Genomic DNA, 17,264 nt, shown 5'->3' with positions numbered 1-17,264 from the left:
AGGGATCCCAGGGCATCTGGCTCTTTCGGGTTTTCCCAGGGGCAGAACTCTTGGTTTCTAAAGCTGCCGGCCCGGCCGTGCTTAGGCGCTACTCTGGGCCAGCGAGAGAGAACAGGGACTGGTCCCCTCCCCGGCCTCACCCCCCACTCCTCCGTACCCGTTGGCTGATGAGCAGGCGGTAGGCATGCTGGATGGCGGTTCGCTTATGCAGCAGCAGGGACTTGAACTTGCGTTTCTCAATGTCATTGAAGGTGTCGAACACCACGGCCAGAAGCTGTGAGGGAAGAACACAGGACCTGGCTCCCCTGCGTGGCGGGGCCTGAAGGAGTCGGGGAGTTCGTCCTCTGCCTCCAGAGGGTGCTCTCCCAGCCACCCCAAAAGGGGGGCTTGAGAGGACCCTCCCACCTGCCCCTCGGGGATACGGGAAGTTAGTCTCCAGGCGTCTGCAGAGGAAGCCACCCGCGGCCACTTGTGAGTCTCCTCTCTTGGGATACGTGAAGACGTCATTGTATTTTCCCTGGTCGCCTCTCTCCACCTAAGCTCACGCCTGGCTGGGCAGTGTTCTAAGGGAAAACAGCTAGAGGGGCGCCCTGGATTCTATACCCAGCCTGATGGCCGGGAGCCGCTGTCCGCCCCAACCTCGGAGCAAGAAGGAGCGTCACGGCACAGGACGGTCCTCCCTCGCCCCCTTGTTCCCTCCCAGTCCCGGGGAGTCACGGCTTCGTGCACAGCCCCAGAAATCAGGGCAGTGAGGTGGCCTGCCCTCCAGGGCACAACAGTGCCGGGCTGCCCAATTCCAGGGCTAGAATGTTTACGACACAGTCTGTACTATCACAGGGCAGCGGGAGGGCGGGATCAGATCTGAAAGAAAGCTTTTTTGGAAACGCTTTCTTTTTCTCTCGAAAATATCTTGAGGGACACTCCCTGGTCTTTTCCATCCCTTCGAACTGGTCCCCCATTTTTTCTTCCTTTAGATCAAGGGAGGGGCAGCAAACTTTTCCTGGAGAGGGACATATAGCAAATGTTCTAGGCTCTGAAGGCCAGATGGTGTCTGTTGAAAGTACTCAACCCTGTAGCCGTGGCACGAAATCAGCCGCAGATGATGCGCAAACAAATGGACATGGCTGTGTGCCAATAAAACTTTATTTATAGAAATCGGTGGTGGGCTGGCTTTGGCCAGCAGGCTGCAGTTTGCTGACCTGTGCCCTAGATTCTCACAGCTCGAAATATATTACAAATGAAAACAAGTCAGTTACACAGAATATCTTTTTATGATTGTAAACCGACCACAGGATATAAGAACTATACCACATATAAAGATAGATAGGATTTCAAGTTTTTAGGAGACTTCCTAAGTCTGCCCCAGGGGAGGTGTTCTCCATTTCTACCCTGGGCCAGCGGAGGAATGCTCTTCAGAAGGATACAAATAAATACAAGCTTTGACAAAAGCCTCTGCCGACAGTCTGGCATTGACGTGTGGTCTCGACACGGACCTAATGGCCTCATCCTAGGGGCCATCTGCTGATGGGAAGAGGCTTTCTGGTGGCCAGCTGGGCCTCCGCAAACACCTCCAAAGTTCCCAGGGTGCGCGGGGACTGGACGTTCTCCTTAGCAGAATGCGTCCTGGATTGCTTTGCTAATGGTTCCTGATCAATGGGGTGGAAACAGACACGTGGGTGCAGTAAGGGGGGGCGGTTAAGGGCAGATCTCTGGGATCGGACCAGCTCACCTGGCCACCCCGAGCTGTGCAGCTGTGAGCAAGTTGCTTCGTCAGTCTGGCCCTCAGTCTCCTCAGTTACAAGCTGAGGATCATAACAGAACCTCCAGAATTTTTGTGGAGAATCATTTAATCCTCACGTACGGAGCACTCTGCCCGGTGCCTGGCAAAGGCCTCGTTAGTGCCAGCTCTTAGAGCTGTTGTGACACACATCTGCTGGAGAACGAACGGCCCCAGGGCACCCTGACCTAAGGGCTAGCTCCAGGGCTGAGAGCCACGGCAGTATCATCCCAGGGGTACCCACCGGGAACCAGCTGAACTCAAGTCCCGCCAGGGCGTCCGCCACCGCACCACACTTGACCACAGCCTGCGACCCCATCCCGGACGGAGGCCGACAGCGGGCCGGACTTCTCCGTTCCCGCGGTGCCCGGCGCTGTGCCGGCTGGGACGGCTGCTCCGGCGGCACGACGCACGCTCACTCACCAGGTTCATGATGAAGTACAGCTCGATGGAGAGGTAGACGATGAAGAAGACACAGGACCAGGGGTTCCGGGAGTAGGAGGGCATCATCACATCTGGGAAACTGGATTTGCAGAGCATCACCGCAGGGCCCCGCGGCTGCCTTCTCCCTTTCTCTATCCTCACGGAGGACATCTCTCCGTTCTGCCTTGCCAGCCCCACCCCCACCCGCCCCTCCTCTCGTCCACGTCCACGAGCTTTGAGCTCATTGGGCCACCCCCATCCCTCACAGTGTCCCGAGCGCCTGTCTGCCCTCAGGTGTGGGATATTCTTGCTGAAAAGAGAAGACCCTGGGGCACTGGCAGAGGGCCCAAGCCAACGCAGAGCCCAGACTCACTTGGCTGTGGTCAGAAGGACAAAGAGACTGACGATGCTGTTCTCCAGGGTGTTGAAGTACTGGAGGGAGAGAAGGCAGGCTGTGATGGGCCACCTGGAGTGCCCGCCCTTCCCTTCCCCTCCCCTCGCCATCCACTCTCCCTCCTCCCAAGGAGTCCTAACGGATGGCGGGGGGGTGAGCGAATGCGGAGTCCAGCCGCCTCCAGCCTCCTCGAACTCTGCGCTTCTGGCAGAAGCAGACAACCGGTGGGACTGTTTTCCTAGAGAATCGCATGTCTGCGCCATCCGTTTGGCGCCCCTCCACTGTCCCTTCACCAAATCTGTTCCAGATCTGATCCTGGAAGCATGCCTCTCAAGGCAAGGAAAGGGGATTCCCTTTCAGGGCTTAAGGAAGGGACCAGCTCAAGTGTCGTCCCTCAAGGAGCCGTAAGCCGTGCTGAGAAACCTTCCTCATGTGGCTGGGGCGTCAGGCCAGCCCCCTTGTCTGCGGGGATAGGCCCCAAATAGAAGAAGAAACAGACACGGTGACTACTTACGGGGTCCGAAGGATTAGAGGAGAACAAGTAGAAACCTACACGGGGGCAGAAGACACACAGATAAAAAGGGTTAGAGCAGAGGTCCCAAACCCGACATCAAAGGACTGCACAAATAAATGTAAACGAGTGCTGGGGGCAGAGGGAAAGCATCAGGGAGTGGTGGGGACAGCAGCACTCTGGAGAACACGCGCTCTGTCCAAAGGAGCAGGTGTGATATGTGGCCCAAGAATCAAGTCTGCTGTTTAAAGAGGCTGGATGGGGGCGCCTGGGTGACTCAGTCGGTTGAGCGTCTGACTTTGGCTCAGGTCACGATCTCATGGCTTGTGAGTTTGAGCCCCGCTTCGGGCTCTGGGCTGACAGCTTGGAGCCTGGAGCCTGCTTTAGATTCTGTGTCTCCCTCTCTCTGCCCCTCCCCTGCTTGCGCTCTGTCTCTCTCTCCCTCAAAATAAATAAACATTAAAAAAAATTTTTTTTAATAAATAAATAACCTTAAAAAAAAAAAAAAAAGACTGGACGTCCAGCATGTTGAGGAGTTAACAACACTCTGTTGTATATTTGAAAGTTGTTCAGGGAGATCTTAAAAGTTCTCATCAGAAGAGAAAAAAAAAATTGCAACTGTGTGTGGTGACAGGCGGTAACTAGATTTACTGTGGTGGTCCTTTCACAATAGACACAAATATTAAATCGTTCTGTTGTGCGCCTACAACAAATACGATGTTGTATGTCAATTATACCTCCATTTTTTTTTTTAATTTTTTTTTAACGTTTTATTTATTTTTGAGATAGGGAGAGACAGAGCATGAACAGGGGAGGGTCAGAGAGAGGGAGACACAGAATCCGAAACAGGCTCCAGGCTCTGAGCTGTCAGCACAGAGCCTGACGCGGGGCTCGAACCCACGGACCGCGAGATCATGACCTGAGCCGAAGTCGGCCGGTTAGCCGACTGAGCCACCCAGGCGCCCCTATACCTCCATTTTTTAAATTAAAAAACCCATTTTTTTCAGGGCTAGAAATCTGTATTTTCATGTAAGAAATCTAATTTTCAAATGTCGGCTCAACATTTTCAGACCAGATGAAACTCATCCACAGGCTGGACAATTCCAAGTGACAATTCCAAAGAGATTCCCCCTTGATATAGCCCAGGGTCCTGGGGTGCGAACACCCTCGGTTTCCTCCCTCCTGGAATGGGCTATTGCCCTGAGTCCTTGAAATCCCCAGTGGGAAAAGGGAAAAGTTCTGCCCTCAAGGTAATTAGCCCCCGTGGAGCACAAAGGAAGTTCTACAGAGAGTGGGGTGGTCGGGTGGAGGGTCGGAGGCGAAGAGGGAGCCAGTGGCCGATGCGTGAGCGTTCACTACAGTCTGACGTGTAATGGTGAAAACGCCCAACAACGGAAGAAACCACCAAAGAGCAACTTGCAGGAGGGGCCCCACACACATCATGTAACCATTTCTATAAAATGTTTATTTGTTTAAATTTTTTTTTAATGTTCATTTATTTTGAGAGACAGCGGGTGGGGGGGTGGGGGGGAAGAGGGAGAGTGGGGGAGGGGCAGATAGAGAGGGAGACACAGAATCGGAAGTGGGCTCCAAGCCCCGAGCGGTCGGCCCAGAGCCCGACGCGGGGCTCAAACTCACGGACCGCGAGATCACGACCTGCGCCGAAGTCGGCCGCCCAACCGGCTGAGCCGTCCAGGCGCCCCATAACATATTTTGATATGCACAGCAATACCACTTACTTGCTGTTTCAGGAAATATAAAGCATAGCTAGAAAGATACGTGTGGCAGTAGTAGGCTTAGGTCGGGGGGGTACCTCTGAGGGAAGGGACCGGGGGTCATGAAAAGATACAGAGGGGCTTTGCATTTTACTCCTAAGACTTCATTTCCTAAGCCGAAGGTCGTGCGTGTTGCACACGTGTAAAAGCTTCCTGAACTTCTCCAACTGTCAGAGTGAGTTCATCTTCTACCACGAATTTGCTCCGGGGGTGGGGGTGGGGGGCCGTCAGGGCCTCGGGGCGCGGGGAACTCACCAAGGATGGCGAAGATAAGCATGAAGAGGAGCAGCAGCAGGAGAATGTCCATGAAGGGCGGCAGAGATTGGAAGATCTGTCGCAGGTTGCTGGGGAGACAGCAGGGCCGGAGGGGTGAGGCGGGGAGGGGGTGCGGGCCCAAGTGGGGGGCTGTCTGGGACTCCACGGGCGAGGCGGGGGCCGGGGCTCCCGACTCACACCACACTAAGGCCCGCGGCACCCTGGTTTGTGACGTCACGCTCGGCGTTTTCCCAGGGGACTTCCGCCCGGGGGCGACGGGGAAAAACCGGGCCAGGTACGCCACACACAGCCCCTTCCTCCTGCTTGCTGAGCCCAAGCAGGCAAGGGCCCTGGTGAGTAGTGGGGGGAACAGCAGAAGGCCAAGCGCATGGCCTTGGGCACCGAGCTTCCAGGAGCAGGACGCACAAAGTCATTTCAGGGCCACCTAGTCCTGGGACACTCGTTTCCAGCTTTGGAAACAAGCACGGGCCCGAAGAACGAACTGCCCAGCCTGCTCTCTCTCAGCATCCCAGCCAAGAGACTTTCCAGATGGGGTCTGCAGCACTAAGCTCAACTCCAGGCTAGTGGGCAGGTTTGAGTCCAGCCCCCCGGCTCGGGGAGGGGGTCAGCCTGCTGAGTCACTCAGACTTTGTGCAGTTGCCTGCTTTGAGAGGTCACTGCCGCTGTGTTTGGGCAAATAATGTGTCCGAGAGAGGAGCCAGCCCCAGGAGGCTGCAAATAAGACGGGAAAGAGCCCCGGACCCGGAGCCAGGAAACCGAAACCCTAGTGGAGGACCGCCTTCTGCCCTGTGCGGGTCCACTTCGAAGGAAGTGAGCGGGCGTGTGTTCTCCCAGCGTGCAGAACTGATCCCATCGCTACTTGACTCGCTGGGTCCTGCTCCACAGGCCCAGAGGTCCGGGCCAGGCCAGGATAGCGACCGTCTCGTCCCCTGGGCCTTACCGCCGGACGCCGCCGCAGTACCGACAGTCCACGAGGAAAATGCAGCGCAGAGCCCGGGTCACACGCACGTGGGATGTCTGCCGTACCAGCACCACGATGGCCTCGATGAACTGCACCACCAGCACGGAGGTCTGGGGGTGGACGGGCACAGAGCTCCATCAGCTCCTTCCCCAGCCCCCACCTGCACACCACGAACAGAGGGCTGGCAAGATCCTGCCCACTCTGGCCTCGAGAGGCCCTTCCCTTCTCTCCAGCTCTCTCTCAGCACCCACACCCCCCCACCCCAGCCCCCCGACATCGAGCAGCCCCTGGAATCAAGCCCTCTGGCTGCTGGCACAGATGTATGGCCCGGGGGGAATGAAGCCCTGCTCCCAGCAGCTCATCGGCCACTCTGCCTGGCCACATCTGCCCACCCTCTGCCTTCAGCCCTCCCCGTTCCCACCGGGAAGGCCCCTGACGTCTGCAGGGCATCCTGATGTGCCATTCCTTGGGCACGTTCTCCTGGACAAGCGTGCATGCTTTTTACACGGCAAAGCGCACTCTGACTCATGCCTACTCGCTGCCCGGAAGAGAGGGGTATGTTACTGGTTACTGATCCGCGTGGGCTTGGAGGCCAGACAGACCTGGGTTTGAACCCCAAGCCTTTGGGATTTAGATCCCATTCTCGTCTGGCCGGCAGGGTGTAAATTAGGAAGAGAAACACATCTCCCGCAAAGGCTGTTGTGCCAGTGCCGGGCACACGCTAGGTGCCAAATCACAGTGGCTCCCGTTAGCATCCCCACGACATCCGGGGCGAGGCTCGGCAAGGCTTGGCAAGGACAGGGCCCCAGGGCTGCAGTGCCGAGTGCAGGGCTCGGCCCACGGGGGATTTGGAATTGAACTGAAGATACAGGCCGGAAGCTGACGTGGGAGAAAACGCCGCTCGGACACGGACACATCACCTTGACCATGGTCCGTCTGTGTCGGATGAAGGTGTGGAGGCCCAGCCACCGCAACTTCATGCAGAGCTCAAAGACAACCACCATCAGGGCGAACAGCTCCAGGGTCGCGTGGACCTGCAACCAGATGGCAGGAGGAGGTGTAGCCCCACCAGCCCCCTGGCCTCCCGGCGGTCACACCCGGCTACCTTTTCCCCTGAGGTTGCAGACGGTGGGCGGGACCGCAGCCAGGTGCACTGCTCCCCTGGAACCAAGGTGTGGCCCACAGCCCTCCATGAGCCAATCAGATGGCGCCCCCCCACCCCCACCCCCCCTGGAAGGTACCAGTAAGCCCAATCACAGACAGCATTCACTCCAGCAGGGATCCCATGCAAGACTGGCAATCCAGTGCTGCTCCCGAGGCCTCTGTGATGCCCCCCGCACACACCCGGGCCTCTCTGTTCCAAATCCACCTGGGGCATCTGCTCTACCAGAATGTTCCCTTCCGGGCTGGCCAAGCGGACACTCACGTAAATGCCGAGCCGGAGCGCGGGGACGGCGGGGGCCTCACACAGGGAGAGCAGCAGCAGGAGCAGGGCCGTGGACAGCTCCATCAGGTAGAAGAGGTGGTTGTGTGCGAAGAGGTAGGCCGCCAGCGCTTTGGCGTTCTTGGGGTGGGTGAAGAACTTGTCATTATTCTCGCCTTCCTGAAGGAACGAGAGCAGTGTGGGCAAACGGGCCTCGAGGAGACACAGCACCAAAGAGGTGCCAGGGGCTGGGGGAGAAGGAGGGCCCTTGGCGAACGAGCGAAGTGTCGAGCCAGGGTTGGAAGCCGATGGGAGACCAAAGTATTGTCTTCACCAGACTGCACCCCGGTCAGGTCCCTCAAGAGACTGGCTTCTTCCTCAGGACCGCCTGGAAGAATCAAAGAATAAAGAGTCCCCGAGAGAATGAGAACAGAGGCGGCACGTGTGAGCCCCTTAGTGGCCAAATTCCGGCTCTCAGAAGCTCCCGTGGGTTGTAAAGGGCCGGGGGTGGGGGGCGGGGGGGAAGGAAGCAAATACAGCTGAGTCCTGGCTTCCCTGCTCCTCCCCTGGACGATGCGGAGAACGTTTCTTCCCCTTCTTCAACTACCAGTGGGCTATAACACGCGTCCTTACTCACAGAGCTCCTGTAGGGCACTTAGGATGTCTGGCATACAATAGGCTCCCTGTTGATAATACCTGTTATTATGATTATAAATGATACTAACATTGAGAAAAAAAGGAGCCTGAGACTACCTCTATATATACACATATACATATAGTAAGTATAGTGCTGAGTTGAGAGCACCTGCCTCTTTCACTTCTTGACTCATCTCCTTTCCTAACTCCTCCACAATGACAGGCCTTGCCCTCGTTCCTGAGCTCCGACAGTAATGGGACAGGGGCTGACCTTGACCAAGGTGCCCACCCGGCCAGGCACCAGGCTCAGCCCCTTACCTGAGCCCTGGACACTCCTTTACTCCTGACCACATCCCTCTCTGGCAGGGGCTTTCATTGTCCCATTTGACAGACGAGAAAATCGCGGCACAGAAGCTTCAGTGGCCCCTGAGCTCACAGAGCCGCACAATCACCAGATTGTGATGAGCCTCCTGCTGATGGCAGGGCCCTGGGAACCGTCCACTTGTGACAAGCAGATGACACCCTAGGGCCAGTGCTGACCCTCCCTGTTAGGGTCAGCCTTCTGGTGGCTGTGGGGAGGAGTCTTCGCTGCCCCCCTGTAATTGGTGGGCACAGCGATAAGGGTCACCCCACCCCATCAGCTCTCCCCCATCAGCACCCCATCCAGCAGCCAAAGCCGGTAATGTTCCGCACGCGTCGTCTTTAGTGCTTCTGAACTAGGGGCAACGCTGCCCCGCCCCCCGCTTCCTCCACCCCATCCCGGCCTGGAGACGTTTGTTCATCACACCTGGGGGTGCTGCTGGCAACCAGCGTGCAAATTCCAAGGATGCCACCAAACATCCTAAGATGCACAGGAGAGGCCCCCGTGCCGAAGAGTTACCCAGCCCCAAACGTCAGCAGTGCTGAGTTGAGGGCACCTGCCTCTTTCACTTCCAGCACGAACACTCAGCATAGACTCTTCCCACGGGCTTCACTTCCTGGAGGGGAAAGTCGTGGAGCAGGAAGGGACACCCAGGCCCCCTGACCCAGAGCCCTTCTGGAAGCTCTCCAGCTGTCTTGGAATGAGGTCAGACCTTCAACTATTCCAGCTATTCGGCTCCTCTGGGAAGAGACCACCCTCTCCGTCCTCACAACCCTTATTCCGGGGAGGTGAAACTAACACACCACAGTGATTCCTGCGGAAGAGGCAGCCAGGCTGGAGGAAGAGCGGCTCTGGGCCCGGAGGGGCACGCTGTGCGTGGAAAGCGTGGAAAGCACTCTGGCCTGGTGGGCTTCCGTGCCACCCCGAGGCCGCTTCAGCTCACCAAGCCTGTGTCAGGACAGCAGGAAAGGCCGGGGATGCGGTCCAGTGCTCACCCAGCACGATGCCTGGCACACACAGGAGGTGTTTAATGGATGTTTGGGAGGATGATCCACGCCTGTAAGAGATCACCTCTCCAGACCCCAGCCCGTCCTGGGACTTCCCAGTAGCTGGGAGGTGGGGAGCTCTGACCTCGGCTGCGGTTTGCAGGGTGGCTTTGAACGAGTCACTTCCCTGAAGCCAGAGACATCACTAGCTTCATTACCAAAAAATAAAGGCAAACCACAGACTCGACAGGGGCAGGCCAGACAAAGGGAACAAACATCCCAGCAGGCAGACAGAGGGCAAGCCGGCAAGCCTCACTCGTAGCCCTGTGATCTGTGCAGGGCTGTGGTTTTTACCACCACCGCCATGGCCGGGGAGGTGGGGGGGGGGGGGGCACACAGGGTGGCCCGGGAAGCTTCTGGTTCGAATTACTAAAAAATGCAATTCTTGGGTAACATCTTCCAATAAGTAGCCAGGTCTGGCTAGAGGGAACCACCAACAAGGGGGGGTGGGGGGGGGGTGCTCAGGCTTTACCTCCAGGACTTGGAATTGCCAGGAGAGCAGATGAGGTCTCCACCAACAAGGATAGAGGAAAATACTACTCACATCACTGGATTCTGATCCAAACCCCAAGGAGAACACTGGCCTTATTTCCTCACTGCGAGGTGCCAGGACCACAGAGCACCCGGCTCCCGAGGGTGAGTGAGTTAACAGGTAAAATTTGGGAAGAGAGGAAACCACAGGTCCCAGGTATCTTCAGAGGAGCAAGGGGCCAACTATCCGAGCGTACCCACAGCCTGGTTCAGGGGCCATGCCGCAGCTCAGCGGCAAAGCAGGAAAAAAAGACCATCTGACACCAGCTAAACCCACCCCACGTGAAACAGCCGTGAACTACCGTTCAGAGGCGTCTGAGTTCTGCTTGGATTTTTATTAAAAAAAAAAAAAAAATGACGCGTTGTTGGTAAACATAATTCAAATAATACACGGGATTACAAGGCAGTAAAAATTCCGTCAGCCAAAGATAATCACCTTTACGAGTTGGATGAACAACTTTCCAGATGGGAATGGGGATCTATGCACATGTGCGTGCACACGCAGGTGTATGTTGCTAGATACGTATATGAACCCGTGTGTGTGTGTGTGTGTGTGTGTGTGTGTGTGTGTCTGGATGCATAAACGTTACGTAAAAATTATCATACTATACTTGCAGTTCTGTGGCCTCTTTTTCCACAACGGGGGCCCATTTTCAAGTGGATACACGTGGGCAGGTAAAGAAATAAAGCAACAATGTATAGAAGAGAAGCACTTTGAGGTGAGCTGGACGCGGTTTACATCCACGCTCTGTAACTTATTAGCTGGGTGGCCTTGGGCTCCGTTAGCCCCTCTGAGTGTTGTCTGCTTGTCAGTGAACGGGAGATGATCAGACCACCTTGGAGGGTTGTCAGACTGACCAGCAGGTGCCCACTTCAAGGCAGATATTTTCATTACTGATGTTCTCACCTGCTTAAGGAGTGAAGGAATTACCAGACTTCTCAAGTCCCCCAAGCCATCCTAACTCTGTGTTTTGATCCATCCTGTGCTTAGATAGCGTCTATTCAACCTTAAGGTGACAGTGCACAGAGTGACCCTGCGGCACCCTTCCAGATCACCGACAGGCATGTCCGAGCTTGCCAAATTGTCCCGGAAGCATTTCTATTGTTTTCACCTGAACCAAAATGTATCTGGTGAGGAACACAGCTTATGTGATGCTGCATAAAACAAGAGAAGCATAAAGGGAGCTGAGCAACTATGAAATGACTATCCGAATTTAATGAAATCTTTAAAACGCGCACACACACACACACACACACACACACACACACACACACGCATACTTGCAATGTGAGAGCTGCTTCAAAGAAAAAAGATTAGGGAAAATTATTATTCAAATGAATTTAAGAAAAATTCCACTTCCCCATCTACACGCTTACTCAATGCACACAGGAAACTGACATTTTACGGTGACAAGAATGGCAAGATTATAGTGACTAATGCTACAGACGGTGAGACAGGCGGTTAAGAGGCAGTCTCCCCTTTGGACAATATTTGATCGCTGTACATCAAGGGCCCTAAAAATGTTGCTTCCTTCCATCTGGTAAATTCCACTTCTTAGAGGCTTTCCTAATAAAATAATCCTGGATCTTAAAGAGAGAAAGAGAGAGAGAAATAGCTCGATGCATGGATTGTCCTCGGATTATAATTTATAATAGGGAAATGCATAATATATAATAAGGGAAGTATAAAAGATGGGAAAATAGCCAGCCTTTTCAGGACAGTTCACATAAATTAGGATCCATTTATCAGATATAAGGTCATTAAAATTTGTTTCTAGGAATTTTAATAAACAAGAAAAAAGCTTCTGTCACACACTATAAAAAAAGCAGATTATACAACTGTACATATCACGTGACTTTAAAATTACTTTACAAAACACAGAAAACCCCTGTATTATTCTTTTTCAAGAAAATTTTTTAAGTTTATTTATTTTGAAAGAGAGAGACAGCATGAGTGGGATGGGGCAGAGAGAGAGAAGGATAGAGAATCCCAAGCAGGCTCCATGCTGTCAGCACAGAGCCCGACACAGGGCTCGAACTCACAAAACGTGAGATCATGACCTGGGCCAAAATCCAGAGTCGGACGCTTAACCGACCGAGGCACCCAGGCACCCCTTATTCCTAAATAATGTTGACAGTGACTCAGGTGAATGTTTTTGCCACATCCCCTTTGTACCTAAACTTACTGCAGTGAGCATGTATTACTTCCATAAAGAAAGTATTGTTTTTATTGAAAAAAAGAGGAAAAACAAAAACAAAAACAAGAACCAAGAAAGAAATAGCAAATGTGAAAGCAACAGCAAATTAGGCAGGAAAGGAATAAAGATCTATCTCTAAGTTCCCATACCAGGCCGACCAACCCCTGCTACAGTATTATGTTATTTCAAGAACTCCCCCTCGAGAACGGACCGTCAGTGCCTGAGAATGGGGAGCGAGGCAGGGAAGGCCAAGCGGACAGACTCAGGGAACCTTGGGGACAGGCAGGGCCACATGCTGGGAGTCACAGGAAAGCCCACGCACATTGCCCTCCCTGTCTGGGCACGATCGGGTTGGCTCTCCTCACTGAAAGTTGAGACAGGAGCAGGGACAGGAACGGGAGCCAGAACTGAATTTCTGGGCACGTAGCAGAGGCCCGGGTACCCTAGTCGACCAACAGGCACCGAGAACAGATCCTGATCGGAGACGCTCACCTGGAGGTAGATTGCTGCCTCTTGATAGTTGATCTCCCAGTTGTGTCCCGTGGGACTCAATGGGGGACTCTCACCCCCTGAGCCTAGGCTGGGGGCCCGGGAGTCGTGGACGGCATAGCTGCCTCCATCTGCGTGGGAAGAAGAGAGTGATTCACTCACGACCCAGGCTCAAAAGGATAAAGACACCATTCACCAGAAGAAAAGGCTCGTACGCTCACACGTATATCCCATTATCTACAAGTCAACGCTGGATCCCGTGTGATAATAGCAAGAATTAGCGTGGCTAGTTAGAAATGTTTTTCATTCTCTTGTTAAATGAAAAAGGCAAGTGCAAACGAGCACATATAGTATGCTATCTTTTGTGTAAAGAAGGGAGGAAACAAGAAAACACACAGATATCTCTCTTTACAAAATAAAGAAAACAGGAAGGATAAATTAGGACTCCCAGAAATCAGTGACTTACAAGGGGAGTGGGGAACAGCGTAGAAGTGTTCGCTCCCTTTGCGTGAGTGATCTTTTTGTACACTTTTGACTTTGGGAAGCATGTTAACGTTCCACTTCGTTGAAAAATAAAAATAATCGGATTTGTTCCCCGGTGCCGGGTCCTCTGTTGCTTTTCCCTGCTGACACCCATGCCCTCTTTGCTTCCAGTAACACTGATCCCCACCTGCCTTTGGAGAACATCCTCTCCCTACTTTCCACCCATTCTTTGCGTCTGGCCGACTCCACCCCTGGCTCCCGGGCAGATGACATAAAAAGCGCCTCATCTCCCTGGCCAGGGACTGGTACAGGGAGGGTGCTGTCCCAGGCCCAGCCAGTGAGGGCTGAACTTGGGATCTTTTCCTGGACCACCCAGGAAGGAGGGGCTCTTTCTCTGTTGCTGGAGGTGGCTGAGGAAAGCCTGCCTGAGAAAGGAAGCCGAGAGAGAGAACAAAAGAATCACAAGGATAACATCAGCTGCACCCCTGGGATCAAGCTGTGCCTGATATCCACCTCTTAGCGTTTCCAAGTTCTGAGCTCATAAAGATCCTTTTATATTTAAGCCTGTCTGAATTGGGTTTGTCAAAACCCTCAAGTGTGTCTACTGATACATGGTAAGCAAAGGCACCAATTGGGGAGATTTACTATCATCTAGGATAAGAGTTCGGTTGCCCACAATTCACACTCAAACTGATCCACCTACAGGAAAATAAAGAATGAAATATGTTTGGATAAGGAGATAGGCAGAGATGACAGGAAGCAGATATGTAAAACTCACAAGCCAATCGGAAAGGGCGGGAAACCGGTAGGGTTCCTAGGGCTGCAGGGTCATAACTGGTCCTTTCTGACCTTGCACTGCCAGCCAAGGTCAGCTGGATCCAACAAAGCTCTTCTCCACGCACTTTCAGAAACCATTTTATTTAGATATATTGGACACACAGTAAAAATGCACAATTTGACATGTTCGGATACGTGCACACACTTGTGGAACCATCACTTTCATCAAGACTATACATCCATCACCCCTTCGTGCCCGCCCCCGCCCATCATCCCCAGGCAACCACTGATCTGTTCTGTCACTATTGGATGAATCTGCGTCTCTTAGAATTTTACACCGACGGAATCATGGAACACGTATTCTTTTTTTGTTTGGCTTCTCTCTCTCAGCATAATTATTCAAAACTCATCCGTGTTGTATGGTGTGTGGATGGCTCATTCCATTTTTTTTTTTTTTTTTTTTGCTGAGCGGTACTCCCTTGTATGGACCTATCGCGGTTGATCCATACACCTGTTGATGGGCACTGAGCTTGCTTCCAGTTTGGGGCTGTTTCAAATGAAGTTGCTATGAACATTCATGTGCAGGACTTCGTAGGGACACATGTTTTCACTTCTTGTGGGTAAATACCTAGGGGTGAAATAGCTAGGTCGTATGTTTAACTTTTTAAGAAACTGCCAACCTGCTTTCCAAAATGACTGTACCATTTTACACTCCCACCTGCAGTGCAGGGGGATCCCGATCTCTCCACGCCCTCACCCACACCTGACACGCTCAGTCATTCTTACTTCTGACCATTCTAAAAACTGTGTGATGGCATTGCACGGTCTTAATCTCAATGCTTTTACTTTGCATTAGGACTAATATTATTGAGCGTCTTTCCATATGCCTGTTGGCCACATGTACGTCTTCACTGAAGTATCTTCAAATCTTTTACTTGTTTCTTCACTGGGTTATTTTCCTATCTTTGAATTTTGAGAGTTCTTTTGTATATATGCATACATCTTCTCTAAATATACACAAGTCTTTATCTATTATTAATATACTCACTCCAGCTTTTGATTATTTCTTTTGACGACTGATTAGTGTGGCTTTCTCCACTCGTTTACTTTTAATCTCTTAGCATCTTTATATTTAAACCATGTTTCTTTTTTTTTTAACTTTTAAAAATGCTCATTTATTTTTGAGAGAGAGGGGGGGACAGCAGGGGAGGGGCAGAGAGAGAGGGAGACTGAGGATCTGAAGCAGGCTCTTGCTGACAGTGCAGAACCTGACGTGGGGCTCAAACCCATGAACTGTGAGATCATGACCTGAGCCAAAGTCGGCAGCTTAACCGACTGAGCCACCCAGGAGCTCCTAAACTGTGTTTCTTGTAGGCAGCATACAGTTTGGTCTTGCTTCACCACCCCCCGCCCCCATCTGAAAATCTCTGCCTTTTAATTGGAGAATTTAGGTTACTCACATTTAATGTAACTATCGATATAGTTAGGTTTAAATATATCATCTTTGCTATTTATTTTCATAGTTCTCCCATCTGTTCTTTGTTCTCTTTTTCTGCCTTCTTTTGGATCACTGAGTATTTATTATGATTCCGTTTTATCTCCTTTGTTGGCTTAGCTGCAAGACTTTCTTTTGTCACTCAGAGGTCACTTGAGGGTTTAGAGTACACATTTTTAATTTACCGCAATCTACTTTCAGGTGATCACATGCCACTTCATGTACAGTGCGCAAACCTTTAACAGGACACTTCCCTCTCCCCTCCCAACCTTCAGGCTTCTGGAAGCGCAAGGGACTTCCAGTTCACAAACTTACTCTGGATCCAGCTTCCTCTCCATCGCTAGGACGTGTAAATAGGACAATCTTTCTGGAAGGAACTGCACCAATGAGGCATCTAAGTAATGAGTGACCACTATTGCAGGCTCCGTGCCCCATGCTGATGTAATTTACACAATCCCAATCTCATCATCACAAATTCTACAGCCTGAGGAGGTGAAGCAACTCACCCAAGGTCCCACAGCTCTAAGGGGCCGAGTCGGGATTTGACCCGGGGTAGCCTGGCTGCAAAGCAGGTGCATTTAACCACTGTGCTATACTACCACCTTCTAAGAAACAGGAGTCTGGGAGGAAGGACAGCTGCCAATGGTTTTGAACTAGTGACAGCACGCATTTGTTGAGGCTTACTGCATGCCAGAACCTATGCCGTGGCAGGTTTTATTCTCCAAATATAGCCACAGCACGATCTTTCATCCTACGTGCCCTTCCAGAACCTTTGCCACTTCCCCAGACGGGCGGCGCCCCTGTGTCTGTCCTGAAACCAGGTGAGCCTCTGTGACTGCCTTGACCAGTGTACGATGGAGGACAGAGTGCTGGTGGCTTCTGAGGCCAGGTCACAAAAAAGCTTCCGCCTTTTTCTACTGGGACCCTTGCTCCTGGAACCCAAACACCACGTTGTGTGGAAGCCCATGCAGCTGGTGGAGAGGCCCGTGGAGGAGAAGCAAGGCCCCCTGTCCCCAGCCCAGCTGAGCCCCCCCACAGCCAACAGCCTGCACCACCTTGCCAGTCAGGTGAATGAGCCACCTCAAAACCAGATCCCCGAGCCCCGGACAAGTGCCCAAAGTGACACTGCGTGGCTCAGACATAAGCCCCTCCATCGGGCCCTGCCCAAGCTGCAGACTGCTGCACAGAAGATCTTAAGAGAATATCTGCTCTTAAGGCACTAGGTTCCAGCGATAGATAACCGACGCACGTCTGAGTACTTTATGCCAACTGAGCTGTTTAACTCTCACAACCATCCTACGAAGGAGGTACTACTGTTCTACTTCAGACTTGAGGAAACTAAGGTGCAGGAAGGCTCGGTACCTTCCTGAGGTCAAGCAGCGGGTGGCGGGCAGGGCTGGGATGCCAAGCTAGGTGACTGGCTCCTAATCGGTACCCTTCAAGCCGCTCGAGGATGAAAACTACAGCAGCAGGCTCCCTCACTAGATGGGAGGTACAAGCAGGAGGTAGGACATCTGGCCGCAGCGTGCACTTGACCATTCTGGTCCTTCTACCCAGTGCCGACATTCCCCGCCTCCGATCCCAGTGTCTGTTTCTGAAAGAACTAAGCCCGAGGCGGAGACGCAAGGAGGTCAAACCGCCCTCCCGGACGCGCTCACGTGCCTCCCACGTAGAAGCCGCCGGCAGGCCGCTGCGTGGTGCTGTGATC

General features: G+C 52.8%; 1 protein-coding gene across 4 annotated transcripts in view; it reads right to left on the bottom strand.

The window, feature by feature from the left end:
• TPCN1 (two pore segment channel 1) overlaps positions 1–17,264 on the bottom strand; it is a 62,314-nt gene that overhangs the window by 17,463 nt on the left and 27,587 nt on the right. For all 4 annotated transcript variants that reach the window (XM_042911328.1, XM_042911325.1, XM_042911326.1 and 1 more), the window contains exons 3-11: positions 12,805–12,932; positions 7,544–7,720; positions 7,038–7,151; positions 6,097–6,227; positions 5,136–5,224; positions 3,109–3,143; positions 2,574–2,632; positions 2,201–2,300; positions 158–274 (exon numbers count right to left, since the gene is read on the bottom strand). In XM_042911328.1, the coding sequence (XP_042767262.1) occupies positions 158–274; positions 2,201–2,300; positions 2,574–2,632; positions 3,109–3,143; positions 5,136–5,224; positions 6,097–6,227; positions 7,038–7,151; positions 7,544–7,720; positions 12,805–12,932 (950 nt within the window). The remainder of the gene's footprint in view (positions 1–157; positions 275–2,200; positions 2,301–2,573; positions 2,633–3,108; positions 3,144–5,135; positions 5,225–6,096; positions 6,228–7,037; positions 7,152–7,543; positions 7,721–12,804; positions 12,933–17,264) is intronic.

The sequence above is a fragment of the Panthera leo genome, chromosome D3 (assembly GCF_018350215.1).
Source record: "Panthera leo isolate Ple1 chromosome D3, P.leo_Ple1_pat1.1, whole genome shotgun sequence".
Classification (NCBI taxonomy): Eukaryota; Metazoa; Chordata; class Mammalia; order Carnivora; family Felidae; genus Panthera; species Panthera leo.
This window is presented reverse-complemented; position numbering and strand designations above follow the sequence as displayed.